General features: G+C 36.7%; 1 protein-coding gene across 1 annotated transcript in view; it reads left to right on the top strand.

Annotated features, from left to right (window-relative positions):
* arhgdig (Rho GDP dissociation inhibitor (GDI) gamma) overlaps positions 1 to 15,329 on the top strand; it is a 29,485-nt gene that overhangs the window by 9,256 nt on the left and 4,900 nt on the right. The window contains exons 2-3 of the mRNA XM_084413611.1: positions 4,927 to 5,103; positions 9,315 to 9,398. Of these exons, the coding sequence (XP_084269737.1) occupies positions 4,932 to 5,103; positions 9,315 to 9,398 (256 nt within the window). The 5' untranslated portion in view covers positions 4,927 to 4,931. The remainder of the gene's footprint in view (positions 1 to 4,926; positions 5,104 to 9,314; positions 9,399 to 15,329) is intronic.

Raw genomic sequence — 15,329 nt, 5'->3', positions numbered from 1 at the left:
ATTCAAATACAACTTGCCGTCTTGCGTCTCCGTTTTCGATTGTATTGAAAATTAAATCAGAGTTGATTAATTGTTTACTGAGTTTGATAATATTTTTGTGATCATGTAAGATTTAAAACATTAATCTGCCTTCCGCCATTCCTTCTTGAATAAAAAACATTGCGTGCTGCGGCTGCGTCAGCCTGGGCTGGACAGGATTTACAGTGAGTTATTAAAATCGCGATAATCAAACACGGTTTTAATGATAATTCAATTTTAAACGGTAATACTAACCGTCAGTACATTTTATCGTGGTTTATAGTGAAACCGGTAATCGTCCCATCCCTAGTATTGCGTTTCAGAGGGCACAGACGAAATGCAAAAAAACGCTTTCATTTTATCTTGCGTTCGGAATCGGATGCCTGGTGTTTGAGAATGCAATGGTGTGAGATGCTTCTGGGTGGTCCTTATACCAAACCATTTTGATGACAGACTTTAGCTTAGGCATTTTATAATGATCAAACCAACATTTGAGATGCTGTGCAATGAAATTTGTCCGCTGGTTAGTCCAGTTATCCAATCACATCCCCTGTTGAGGCAGTTACGTGAGTTTTTTTGTTGCGCATCGAGGGATTTATTTGGTAAATGTATTCCCATCATAGTTTAGGCGTATGTCTTCTTATAGGATTAAAAATGTATCCCCCTTAATTGAGCGCGTAAGGTATTTATGCACATTTTTAGAATTTATGCACATCATTGTGTTTCCATCAAGCGTTTCATTTTTTTATGTGATATCTATAAATGCTCATAAAATATGTGGATGGAGACATAGCTAGTGTTCTTATGGTTATTTTTTGCCAGTTTTAGGGGCTGTTCACACAACACCTTTATCAACCAAAAACGGAAAACATTTCATGTGTTTTGGACGTTTATTTACATGTGAAAACGCGATTCAAAGTTCTAGTTTTTGAAAACGATACCTTTATCGTCTCCGTGTAAACTACAAAAATGTGAATTTGTGAAAACGGTGACATCATGCACATGTGTTTTACGTCTTCAGTCAATAGGCGCGTAGTAACATCGCCAACTACTGGCCTGGCAGCATAATACAGCATTTTTAGTCATTGAACAGAGAGCGTTTTAACAAGGTTGTCGTCTGTACGCGAAAAACGCAAAGGAAAAACTTTTGTTTTTAGTACATTGTTGTCACATAAACTTACCCTTTGACCCTCAGGGTTTCATCGCCCTTTGCAAGGTTCTTAAATCATTGTTAGAAGAGTGAGGTTTGATTGGACTTTAGAAACCCTCGTGGGCCTTCCATTCATCTGCTGGAGGTCCACAGAATATTTGGGTGTACAGCTGTTGTGAGTTGAATATGAGAGACTGCAGTTTGTTAGCGCTGTTTGCTTGTTCACTCCACCTCATTAGCTGTGCACTGAAACCTGCAACGCGCCATAAGATGAAAACTAGCATGCTATCCATCACAATGTAGCCAGGCATTTAACTGCTTCTACTGATCAAAGCGGGTCAAAGCATGTTGCCTTTGAAGCTCGAGATGCTGCGGCACACATATTTCACTCAGACATTATATCTCCGAAGGGTGGGGGAAGGCAATTAAAAAAGCTTGTCAGATTCTTCACAGTATTATTATTGCTATTTAACACAGCTGAGCAAGGGTAATTACTGTCATTCTTCTCTTTGCTAATAAAAATGACCTCTCACTAGTGGCCACTGCGAGAATGGCAGCATGTCTTTACAGAAGTGCTTCTCAATTGGTGGGTCGTAATACAAACAAGGTGCTGGTCCAAGTTTTTGAAAAAGATACCCTTATCGTCTCTGTGTAAACTACAAAAACGCGAATTTGTGACATCATGCGCAGGCCTGCAGGTTAAATATGAATTAACTTCAGTATCTGATTTTAACGACGTTTTTAGCTTATGTTTGACACTTCAACATTAAACACTTCAGCGCTTCAATCAGGATGCTGAGATGCAAATCCACTGATTTAAAGTTTTTTTTATGAGGTGGTCTTTGTTACTCTCACTCTTTGAATCATATTATGAACGATTGCAACTAATTAGCTGTTAGCTTGTGGACATTGAGAGGACATCAGCGATGTTTAATGATTTAATGTGGAATATCAATATGTATCTGATCACATGGCAGTTTTGAGATGCCATCTTCATTATACAGAAAACATGCCCTGAAATGTATCTATAACCATCCGTAACTGCAATCCATCACTATATAGTTCATTTTGCTTGTAATTTGCAGTAAGAATCTTGGCTTTGGCTTATGGATATGCTTTAAACTGCCCAATTAGCCCAGTCATTTATTCTGTGTGACCAAGCTTACCTATTGTGAATCTCAGCTCAGGGGATTTGATTTGTGTATTCAGTGTGCAATATAATTAATTGGTGTGCATTTTTTAGCAATATTTAAGCTGTAATTGCACAGGGATAATTAACTAAATAGCCTTATATGCACAGAATATTGGTCCAAAGGACACCAGTGTCCAAAATGTGGCCACACTTGAGTAAAATGTTGTAACACTGCAGTCAGTTTAGGCGTTTCCATTTTGCACAAGGGTTAGCTGTCAATTAATACACATTTATGCTTAGCCAAATTTCCCCTCTCACACTTCATTACCACTTTCATCTGTACACATTCAGATTGTTTATTTCTCTGTAATTAGTAGGTTAATTGGCTCACTTTGTCTTCTGCAGCTGGAGTATGCCGTATGTCTCAACAGCTTTTTGAAATTGTGCAGCCTCCTAATAAACTATAATCTGACCTACATGTCCTTCCTAAAATTGTCCTCCTGGATAGAGTGTTTTTCCCCCCACAGGTTCAATAGATGTAGAGATACAGAATTCATACCTTTTTGTTGGAGGAAATTGGCTACCCATTTTTTATATACAGCAGCATATGAGTGTCATGGTCCTCAAGCTAATGCTATCTGATGCAAAAAAAGATGGTGGTATATTTTTATTAGATGCTATGAGTGAAAATCGCTCTTATAAAACTAATGGTGTATTAGAGGATGACCCTCAAAACACCCTATTGATCCCATCAGATCAGATTTTATAGCCCCGTCCTTCCAGTATTGCATTTGCCTTCACATTACAGCACTTAGGGTTTTTGTTCTCCTAAAGGTTCATTGTCTCTCTTGATAATCAGTGAGTAGGATGTAAGCATGTTTCCATGGCTGCTGAAAAGCTGGCCTGAACAGTGTGTTCATAAAATCAGCCTGGGAAACATATAAACCTGGGTGGGGTATCTCTGTCTTTCTCTTTTTTTAATCCTAAATTGTGTTCGGGAACATCCATGCATCCTCTAAGGAGTTCCACTTGTTCTCCCCCAGACTACTGAAAGCAATGTCTTCGTTATTTAGATTTCCCATGAATTCGGTACACTCTGGTGTCCAGTGACTGTTTTTTTAGGGATAAAAATCTTTTTTTATTGTTGTGAGGACTATAAGATATGCTTGCTAAACTATTATCCAATGTAAAATTAATCTAGCATGAAAACTAGCTAGTTTAAAACACATTAAATGTCTGTACCCACCTTAAAATGATAATTTTCAGAAATCTAGAATTTCTCAACTGTATCCATTACTTTAATACACAAGTGTCATTTTAGTAAAAGCTATCAGACTTGTCTAACAGGGTTGCAAAAACCTAAAACCTCAGAACCTGAATAGAAAGTAAAACAGCCCATATAATATTGAGTTCCACCTCTTGAGGTTGACAAATTATATTTTCTGAAGGTTACGAGTTTTAGGCCCTAATTTTGTACCCTATTTGTAGAAAATGGCAGTATATTTCTATACAACACTCACACAGTACTGCTTCTCTAGGTGAGTTATGTGGACATTACGATTTAGCTCTCTTAATTCATATGATAAATTGGTGTCCCTGATGTTGGCCTCCTATATGGAGAGCAGTTTTCTGGGTCTTTATTTTCCTCTGTTTCTCTGGGGAGCAATACCTCAGCTGTCTGCTTTCAAGTAATTATTAGCTGTTAGTTGGTTTTGACAATGAAAACACGTTTTTCAATGTCTGACAAGCGGCTGAATTAATAAACAGATCTGCTACAACCAGACCAGCTTATTATAATTAAACAGGAACAGCTATATATATTGTCAGACTGTGGGTATTTAGTTAGTAACTGTCTTTCAAATGAGCTGAATAGAAATGGAATTATCAGCGTCGAAGATGAGTGTATTGTTCCGCTACGTGAGGATTACAACAAATGACTCTGAATATTAAAAGAGATAAGTGTTTAAATCTACTGTCTGTAGCAGTGTTAGCCAATCTGAAGTGGTTTGTGTTTCAAGCCTAAAAATGTGCGACAGGAGGAAAGATAGCAGAAAATTCATTCAGTCTGTCTTTTATCAGAACATTACTCATCTGTAGAACGAAGAAATAATCACATTGAACATCACAAACCATGTAGTGGGTCATATATTTCACACTAGATTTTTAGACTAATAGTTCAATATCTGGCCCTTTAATGCTCTTACTAGATGCTCCAAACTTGATCGTGACTGGCCTCCTTTTCAAAACCAGTCTAGAAATGTGGAGACTATAAAGTCATCTTTAGGTAAAGTTTTAGTCAGCTTTAATCCAAGTCAGAACAAGCACAGAAATGTTATCATCTCATAACAATTTACTACACCTAAATCAGAGGGGAAATAATAGGTTGTTTAAGTCACAACCACAGCCCTCAGTATAAAATTTGAATGATAAATAGAAATGTTTTTTTTTATGACCAACAAGTATGTTGATCCAGGTATGTTGTGAAATCATGGTAATTTTGATATCTCTATGTGAATATGTTTATGAATGTTCTTTCAAACTTATTGAGAAGCAACAGAAAAAGATTATTTGGAGCTTAAGACCATGGCTAGACCTATCTAAAACCCTAAATTCCTGTTTTTCTTAGGCATAATGGCTGATAAAGAGAAAGACGTGCCAGTGGTTGAGGACGAAGATGAACCAGATCTGAACTACCAGCCTCCGGCTCAAAAAAGCCTGCAGGAGATCCAGGACCTGGACAAGGATGATGAAAGCCTGAACAAGTACAAGCAAACCCTCCTGGGCTCTGGACCTGTGGTGGCAGGTTAGTGTACCTTCACAAGAAACCTCCTATTGCATGTGCACACCATTTATTAATATTATATTATATTATAATTTATATCATTTATACCGTTAAAAAAATCTTTTTAAATAGTCTGTTCATAAAATAATCCAGAAAAAAGGTATGACGGTTTCCTCAAAAATATTAAGCAGCCCAACTTTTTTTCAACATTGATAATAATAAGAAATGTATCAGGTTATCAGAATGATTTCTGAAGGATCATGTGACGCTGAAGACTAGAGTAATGATGCTGAAAATTCAGCTTAGACATCACAGGGATAAATGACTTCTTATTCAAATAGAAAACAATTATTTTAAATTGTAATAATATTTTACAATATTACTGTTTTACTGTATTTTTGATCAAATAAATGCAGACTTGGTGAATTTTCTCAACATTTGAAGCAGGCAAGATTTGAAGAATCTTGTTGATATTTTGACCCACATTAATAGATACACACAAATAATGAATGTTGCAAAGAATCTCATCTTGTGAAGATTGCATTGTCTTCATGGTTAAAGCTGTTGCTCGGCTCTCCAGGGACGGCTCTCCCTTCTCCTCCTGCTGTCTAGACGGATTCGGATCCCCCGGGGGACTCCAGTCTTGGTTCAAAGCGCCCAAACAATATCCTCTTAACTCAGGGAAAGAATGAGAAGGTGGCTATCACTTAGTTTGAAGAGCATAGCTTTGAACTGCTTTGTTGTTTAGAAAAACATGAAACATGAATTATGATTCCACTCCCTGCATAACGCTGGATAATTTGCATTTGATGTTCTGTCCCGTTGCATTAATTATAAGATCTGTTATTGTATTTCTCACTCAGTTATTGAGTGAAATAGCTTTGTGTCTTTTCTGTTTCTCTCTGTGATGAATTGTGTCTGTGATATTATGATCAAAGCCCAGCAATCCTAATTTCTTTTGCCACAGGGAAAATCCAAATATATACTTCAAATCCTTTAAGTGTGAACTGAAATACTTGCTGATACAGTGTTCCTAAAGGCATAAAAGGCAGATTAATTTCCTCTGGACTCCCAGGGCTTAAAACGTTTGATTTAGACGCAATTTAATTTTCTGTTGAGAATTAATCAACTGCAGTCATTTCTCCTTTTTTTCAATCAAAAGCAGCTTGTGTGCCTAGGGTATTTACCTTGTAAGTCCTCTGATTCATAAATGATTCATCTTTGTTCTGTTGGTTATGGCCAGGTTAATAATAGCCTTTATTCAATATTCTGGAATGCAAACGGCAGCTTGCGCTGGTATTTTACAGCGCTTTGTGTTTCAGTATAATGACTGAAAGATCTGCTTACAGTCCTGAGATCATGATGACCAATCAGGGCAAGGCAAAAAAAAAGTGGATCTTTTGCCTCTTGAGAACTATGATACATACCCTTCCTTATGTCCTCATTTCCTATATTGTGTATGAAATGAACATTGCAACATAATTTACTCACCCTCATGGCGTTCACAATCTGTACGTTAAGATCGGTACCAGTGTCATTTTAGTACTATTTATATATTATTATATTTTTTATTATTATCTTGAATTATTTTTTATTTTTATGTTTTCAGTTTTCAGTTTAATTTAGTCATTTAATTATGTGCTTGTCATTTTTTTTTTTTTATATTAATATTTAGTTTTATTTTAATTTTATTTCAGTTTTATTTATTATTTATTTCCAGTTAGTAATTTTAGTGCTTAAACTAAAACATATTTCAGATTTTTTATTTTATTAACCTAACAATAATTAGTATATTATTAAGTTCTCCTTTTATACTACACGGAGGAAAAAAATGTGGGTCACATTTTTTAAATCTTATTGATGTGGGTAAAAACAAAAATGCCACCACATTTTTTCGTAAACCAACCAGAGGTTGAAAACACTGGAAATATGAAACAGGCTTGTCCTGACGTTCATTCATTTGCCATAAGATCTTCTCAGATATAATAGTGGGATTATGCCAGGGTGATCAGTCATGTTTGGTGCTTGCGGTCCCCAGTGCGCAGTTTTGCGAGTGAGCATGCCTGCGGCGGGTGGCAGCACTTGTGGCCATCAGCGGATGATGAACTGTAGTTCCCACTTTTAAAACCAGCCCACCCTGCATCAATAACACTGCATCAATGAGACCCGTCCAACAATTTGTTATGTGCAGTTTTACACCACTAGCTCCCTCTTGGCACTGCAGAAACAATAATTTAGTGGAACAGTAGAGTTAAGCGCCTGAATTAAGCTAGTCATCTGCCCTGCATGCTTCATGGGACAACTTCTATGATGTAGGGCCTGTGGGAGTTCGCATATCACTCTCACTCTGTATAAACTGCTTTTATGTTGATTGTGCGTGTGTGTGTGTGTCCTTTTTTCGTGGAGCTTGACATAGTCATAGTGCTCTATGGTTGTATGGAAAAGATTCAAAAGTCTCCTTTTGTGTTACAGTGGAAAAAAATAATAACAGCATGCAGGTTTTGAATGACATGAGGGTGAATAATGACTGAATTTTCATTTTTGGGTGAACTGTTCCTTTAAGGGGTGGGGCAGCCGCAGCTCTATCACTGTTAAATGTGCTGAGACAGCATGCTGGGGTCACTAACCTGCAGTGGCTCTGTGTCCACCTAAACCCTGACAGGCCCGATCTATTTCTGTAATGGCCAGAGCTCCTATGGACACAAGAAACCTGGGAGGGAATGCATGCCGGGTTATTAGCAATAGTGATTGACGAGACTTTAAATGCCTCTTTATCTTATAATGAAGGTGATTATGTTTGTGAAAGACACTGTAGTTCAGTTTCAGAAACCTTCTGAACTGCATTTTAAAGAATTGTTGGCTATTTCCTGACACAAAGGCTGTTCCAAAGATAGGCAACTTAATTATGCTGTCTTTTAAGATAACTTTTTTTTATATCCTAGATGGTGAGAAACATGTATATTGTGAATAGATTTTGTTCAGTTCCGAAAGGTATTCATAAAAATAGCTCAGTGTAATTCAAATTGGTCAATTAACAAATATTTGTGTTACTTTAGCTGTATATTTGTATGCTGAGAGTATTATTCCTTAGCAATATGCTAACATCAAACTCTATTGAAATCAATGTTTTTGTTAATTATTTTTATGAGTTATTACTAGCTATATATTAATATATAGCTGCAATATGTTAACGTCAAACTTAATTGCAATCAGTTTTACTTTAATCATTTTTAAATGTATTTTAAATGAGTATCATCCTGTTAGCTTAGCAACATGCTACCATTAAACTCAATTGAAATCAGTTTTACCCAATATTTGTGTGTATTTTTTGATACGTATTTGAAGTATCGTCTCATTAGCTTAGCAACATGTTAACGGCAAACTTAACCAGTTTTACTCAGTGTGTGTCTTTTTTTTTTTATATTTTCAAGAGTTATTTGAGAATCGTCTCGTTAGCTTAGCAACTGGCAATTTGTTTCCTGTGAGGAACTTTATTCGTGTGGTGCCCATATAGTGCTACCTCAAAGTCACTTACGAGGTTCCATGACCGTTAGTTAGAATGCTAAGTAGGCAATAGGCATTAAGTCGGCTCACTAGGTTTTGGAGCACAGCTTTTTATACTGATGACAGATAAAACAATGGAAGTTAGTGTGAATTGTATGACCGGAGAAACCTGTCTTTCCACAAACCTGAACTGATGATGTTCATCTGCTGTTATCTGAGATGAGTAATGTGTCTTATTTACACACTGACTGGCCAGTGCGTTGCAGGTGCACATGAAAGCCCTGTTTCCCCCCTCCCCATTTTTACTCTATTTAGTCCAGTCAAAGTATCTTCCCTCTGGCCTGAGACACATGATGAATGTGTGGATGAATCGGCTTGGGGAAATGATACTTCAAATTGTGTGAAAGATGTGTGCTATTACTTTTTTCTAAGCGATCACACTTAAAGTCCCAATTTTGTGACGGGGAACTTGGTACAGGCAAGCACCACTCACATTTGCTCCAGAACCGTTATTAACCAGCAAATCATTTTGGTCTAAAAGCTTCACTGCATGCTGAGAATATTAAACCCAGTAAACACTGGTTGCCTGTTCCTTATTGTTTATGCACTTAGGAAAAAAAGGCTATTCTGATGGGCTTATCCTGTAGGTACAGTAGACGTATGCTTCAATAATAAATGTAGAGGAGACATTTAGCTGTTTCTCATCTGTTTTATTTATTGCATTGCAGATCCCACCATTCCTAATGTTCAGGTGACTCGGCTGACTCTGATGTGTGACCAGGCCCCTGGACCCATCACCATGGATCTGACAGGTGAGTCTCACAAGACAAACATAATCAACTTCATTTAAAATGAGAGCTGTCAGCCAAGTCAATATCATTTTACTTATTTAGATTAATCGGATATACTAATACTTACTGTGACAATCCCTCAAATGGGGTTGTTTTATTTGTTTTACTGTAATACATTTTTTTTTTTTCACAGATTATATTTTTTTATATGATTAACTGTACTAAAATAATACTACATTGACTTATTTATATACTATTATATTATTTATTAATATTTTCAATTAGCTTTTATTTTTTTATATTTTCAGTTTTATTTTATTTCTATATAGCTTTAACTAATTTGTTAGTTTTTTTTTATTTTAGTTTTTTTTATCTAATATTTATATTTTATTATATTTAAGCTTTATTCCAATTAATAAAAATGATTTTTATTAGTTTTAGTTTTATTTAACGATACGATACGATACAATTTTACTTTATTGTCCCCTTAGGAAATTTTTCTTTGGCTTAGTGTTTGCTGCATTTCACACAATAAATAAATAAATAAATAAATAAATAAATCGCATGTGTCTCACATAAACAGTTCAACAGTCCAGTTATGTGAGCAATAACAATAACAACACTGATAACCCTATTTAAAATTCAAAGCATTCAACTCATTCAACTCAAAGCATTCATATATTTTTGGTGTGATTAGTATCGGTAGGATAATAGTTATGTGGGTTGAGGTAAGTGGATGAATCTGTGATCTGTGGTTTTGTCCACACAAAGGCTGCTGATCAAGAGCTGGGAGGGCAGTTGCTTAGTTGACACTATTGACAGAGCCTCAGTAGCTCTGCACTGCATCCTAATGCTTCACCTCCCCTGCCTTCAGAGGGATGATGATGATGTCATTCCTTACACTGCCAGCCAATATCATGCAAGCAGGCAGGAGATGGAGATCTGCAACACAAATCAACATACACTGCTGTATGTAACCATGTACCCGCCCTCCATACATTAGAGGGGACCGTATGGTCTTTTGACGGTCAGAGCAGGTTTCAGCACGGGTTTTCACCCCCACCCCCCTTGCCCTCAGCCGGTTCAACAGTGTTTTCTTTCTCTTTAACAACGGGAATACGGCAAAAGGTCACCTGGTTGCTAGGCAATAGGATGATTCTGGGCTGTTTAAATCAGAGATTTAAAGTAAGAAGCCCTTTTTAGATATAAAATCTGTAACATCATTTATTCACAGTGTCAAACCTATATGCAGCAGCACGTTTCCTCTTTTAGAACAAAACCAGAAATGACTTGCGGTTTGAGTTGGTACAGGAAGGCGTTGCCCTCTTAACACAGAGTACACTGTTGCGCTTTTGTGTGTGGACTTCCTGTTTAGCAACTTCTATTCTTAAATTACCTCTCCACCGAAATAAAAGGAACAAAACAGTGTTTATTTCTTTATTGGTTGCCTGATGGCTGGTTAATGGTTATTATAGACTTAAAACTCATGTACTATGTAAAATGTCATTCAAAACAAAGGGGTTCAGATAAGTGTTCAACTATTTTTTTCAAAGTTGATGTTTAAGTCAGTTAAATATTTTTCTTATTTTAAGTAAAAAAAAAACAAAAAACATTACATCTTATATCTCTTTTATTAATTCTCATTATTAATTGTTGTCAAAATCAAAAAAACCTGTCAACAAAAAATGTATATAAAACAGTTATTATAAATTGTAATAATATTCCACAATATTACTGTTCTTACTGTATTTATGCAGCCTTGGTGAGCATAAGACGACTCCTTCAAAAGCATAAAAAGTCTGTCTTACCCCAAACTTTTGAATGGTAGAGTACTGTATATTTTTAAAACATTTACATATACATTTAAAACATTTAAAAACATAGTTTTTGCACTGAAATTCCATGCTGCAGCTGTAAATTCATTCCAATCCATAAATATTGACCGAACACTTTTCACTATACAAGAACTTGCAGATAAACAGCATAACATATCATTCCATAGCCTGAGCTGTAAGCAGGAGCACATTAGAGATCTGTGATCAGGAACGCAGATGTGCCAGAGTCCTGCTGTGAGTGACAGCCGAGCGTGGCACCTCACTGTGGGACGTCCACTGGGATGGAACGCGCTAACTAGACTGAGTTTTTGATGGATGTGGCTGGGCCGACATGCAATGGAGAAAAAAGACTGTAACAGTTAGTGGTGGATGAAGGTGGGGAGCAGAACCTGACTGCACTCAAGACTCGAATAGCACTCAGTGTGACAGCAGAAGTTCTGCTCTGCTGACGTTCAGATTAGAGCAGCAGGAAGCCAGACCTTATCATGCCGCTCTTAATTGAATCCGAATAGTCCATATCTGAGCAGCTGAATATTTTGCAGTGTTCGTCGCATCCCCTCTGAGAGAGATGTGAATAAAGCACTGAGGATGCACTCTTAACCCAGTCTGCACTTAAAAAAAATAATAAAAAAACGTACAAATATACAGTACTGTGCACAAGCCTTAAGCGGGGGACACACTTAACAACTGTAAGGCCGATGATGAATGTAATTTGATACTTACGACTGATCATGCCCAAACGCGCCGAATCAGAGACGGTCAGTGTTTAAAATCTGCTCCAGTCATTGGAAACAGTCTGTAAGTGTGTTCACTTCAGTCTTAGAATGTTTCAGCTAGTCGTTAAGTGTGTCGGGGGCATTAGGCACGTTAGAATTTTCACCCCGAAATTTTTTTGTTTAAGCCAGTTAATTGTATCTTTTGCTGTAGTGTGTCGGTAGGAAATATCAGTTTATATTTCCAAACATTCATTTTGCCATTAATTGTAACAATCCAGTGAGATTTTTTTATGCACAAGGAGTCTGACAACAGCCGGTGCTCCACATGGAGATCTGATCTCACCATCATCAAGTCTGTCTGTGATTACATGAAGAAACAAAAAAAACGGAGACAAACTAAACCCAGAAGAACTGCGTCAACGTTTCCAAGACGCTTGAAGAAACCTCAAACAACGAGTTTATTCTCAAAGTATAATGAGATTTATTCTCAGCAATTTATTTAACCTTTTTTTTCTCAAAACACGACTTCATTCCTTCATTCCTTCATTGTATTTCGAGTTTTATAATCTCGCTTTAAAATGACTTTAAAAGCGAGATGGTCTTTTTTATTATTATTATTATTATTATTACTTGGCCCTAATCCTCTTCTGTAGGAAACGTATCTTTTAGTGAAGCGAGATTCAGTGAGTTATGTTGATGGTGATGAGGTGTCTGTGTTGAACGCTGCAGCAGTGGGAGTGAGGGTGGAACGGGCCGCTCTCATTCTCACCTCTTGCCAGATTGCAGTTCCTCCAGACTGCTAGAGCCTCCGCTGGGATCTTCCTTATTATCCATCTCCATCTTTGCTCTCTCATTGCTGTGTGGGAGTCATTCAAACAACACACCAGCTACAACAACTTCAGCACACTGTGTTCATAACCAACCAAGTCCTTCTGAATCTTTAAGCGCAGGGAAGGAAAGAACACACATCTACACACACACACACACACACACACACACACACACATATGTGTTTGTATGTGTGCGCGTCTTGGACCAAATGTCACTTCCCGTAAGGATAGTAAAATCTGAATGTTTTTTGGTTTGAAAATGTTAAAATAATACAGAAAGTTTTCTGTGATGGGTAGGGTTAAGGGATAAAATATAGTTTGTAAAGTATAAAAATCATTATGTCTATGAAATGTCCCTGGCCCGGCGCCATAAGGGGGCATCGAGCCCTAAGATCGCATTTGTGCCCCCTCAGTTTCAATTTGTGCAATTTTGGGACTGCGATGGCCCCCTCAAGAATTCTAAATGTCCCCCAGGTCATGGCCTCTAAAAAATCCACATAAATCATGGAAGCCCAATGAGTACACTACCAAACAATAAGCAGCACAACTGTTTTCAACATGAATAATAATAAGAAATATTTCTTGAGCAGCAAGTCAGTGTATCAGGATGATTTCTGAAGGATCATGTGACACTGAAGACTGGAGTAATGATGCTGAAAATTCAGCTTTACCATCATAGGAATAAATTACATTTCAATATATATTCACATAGAAAACATTATTTTAAATTGTAATAATGTTTCATGATATTACTGTATTTTTTAATAAAAAAAAAAGCAGCCTTGTTGAGCATAAGAAATTTCTTTCAAAAACATAAAAAAATTATAGACCGCAAACTTTTGACCAGTAGTGTATGACTATGTAATGTGTGCGGACAATCTAATTTGCATGTAAGTGGAGCTAATCAGCATTTCATAAGGAGATCACACACCCCACGTTTTAACTCTCGCTGTCGTGGACATGGACTAATCCTCTTGTCCAATCAGGATTATGTTATTACAGTGATTATCAGAGCTAGATTTAGTCAATTACAGATAAGGGATTTTCATCTTTGTGCTGTTGAAAGGGTTTTGAGAGGGTTTGATGCCGCTTCTGTTATATTAACATTGGCATCACACGTCAGCACATGCAGAGAATCCACTTCTCCGAGCCGAGGTGCAGTTCCACTACATGATAAAGCCTCTATAGTCTAAAAATAGTATTAATGTTAAGGACACTAATAAACACAGTCTGGCATTTGGCATCACGTGAATGGGCCACAAATCATCATTAATGTTGTTCATTGTATCAATCTCCGATTTCTCCTTCCTCCCTGGTCTCTTTCAGTATCCATTACAAAGCACTTAGGGCAGATTAAAGGGATAAATTGATAACGCAGCATTTGCACTTTTGTAAGGAAACTCTTTGCATTGAACTCAGTTGAACTATAAGCAAAATGCGACCTGCAACATAAAAGGCTCGCATTTACAATGATATTGATTTCTGTTATATTTCTTTAAAAATGTCATTATGACCAGTGTTGGGGAAAGTTAGTTTTAAAAGTAATTTTAACATTACAATATTGTGTTACTCCCTGAAATGTAATTAAGTTGCATTACGTTACTTTTATGAAAAGTAATGTGTTGCATTACTTTTGTTACTTTTTCTCTCCTGGGCTGGGCTTGCTTGTATGTTTTTTAATGACAAAAAAAGTTATATTTTGGCAAATGTAAAGGCCCCTACACACCAAAAGTGAAATGTATAAGTTTAACGCTGAATGAAATGCAAATCCACTCCTGTACAGTAGAGGGTGCAGCTCAAACAAACCTTTCGGCTGTGCTGCCATTCTGAATTGCAAAAAATATATATGGTGCGCCTTTTTCCTTATTTCATTCAACATGGGGACAGGAGAGGTGTCAGACTATAAATGGGAAAACTACGGTGGCCAAGATAGGTCAACGCGCTGCAACTGAAGAAAACACATGCAAATAGAAAAACACCAGCAAATTAAGAAAAGATCTTCATCAGTTTCACAACACAAGTGTGCTCCGAATACTCACAACACAACCAAATTCAGAAACGCGCTGCAAATAGCACAGACCACAACGGAAATGTTTCCAGAGGACCCCAATAAGTGGCGAACCCGGCTGGGACATGCTTACAGCTCAAAGTCTACTTTTTTATTTTACTTTTTAAAAAATATATACTTTTTGCAAAACATACAGAGATGACATGTTTATGACATATAACTTTGTATACAACATACAAAATGTATTAACAATATGTTCAATGTCATCAGAATACAAATGAGAAAAGAAGAGTAAACAATGAGCTGAAAAAAAATTAAAAAGATAGAGAAAAAGAACACTGTACATCAGTTACATTGTACAAATTTTGTTATGTTTAAATAAGTTTCATAAGAAATGTTAGGTAATGCAGGGTCCAAAGATGAGAAGGCAAGGTTTAAAGTTGAGACACTCACACACAGATATATAACGCATATTTGACTAACTTTTTTGTTTAAAATGTATATTAATTTGCAACAGTTATGTTAACAGCAATAATATAAATTTCTGTCGTAAGATGGACACG

This window comes from Rutilus rutilus, assembly GCF_951802725.1.
Source record: "Rutilus rutilus genome assembly, chromosome: 1".
NCBI classification, from domain to species: domain Eukaryota; kingdom Metazoa; phylum Chordata; class Actinopteri; order Cypriniformes; family Leuciscidae; genus Rutilus; species Rutilus rutilus.
The sequence above is the reverse complement of the archived record's forward strand: the minus strand, read 5'-3'. Positions and strand labels throughout refer to the sequence as shown.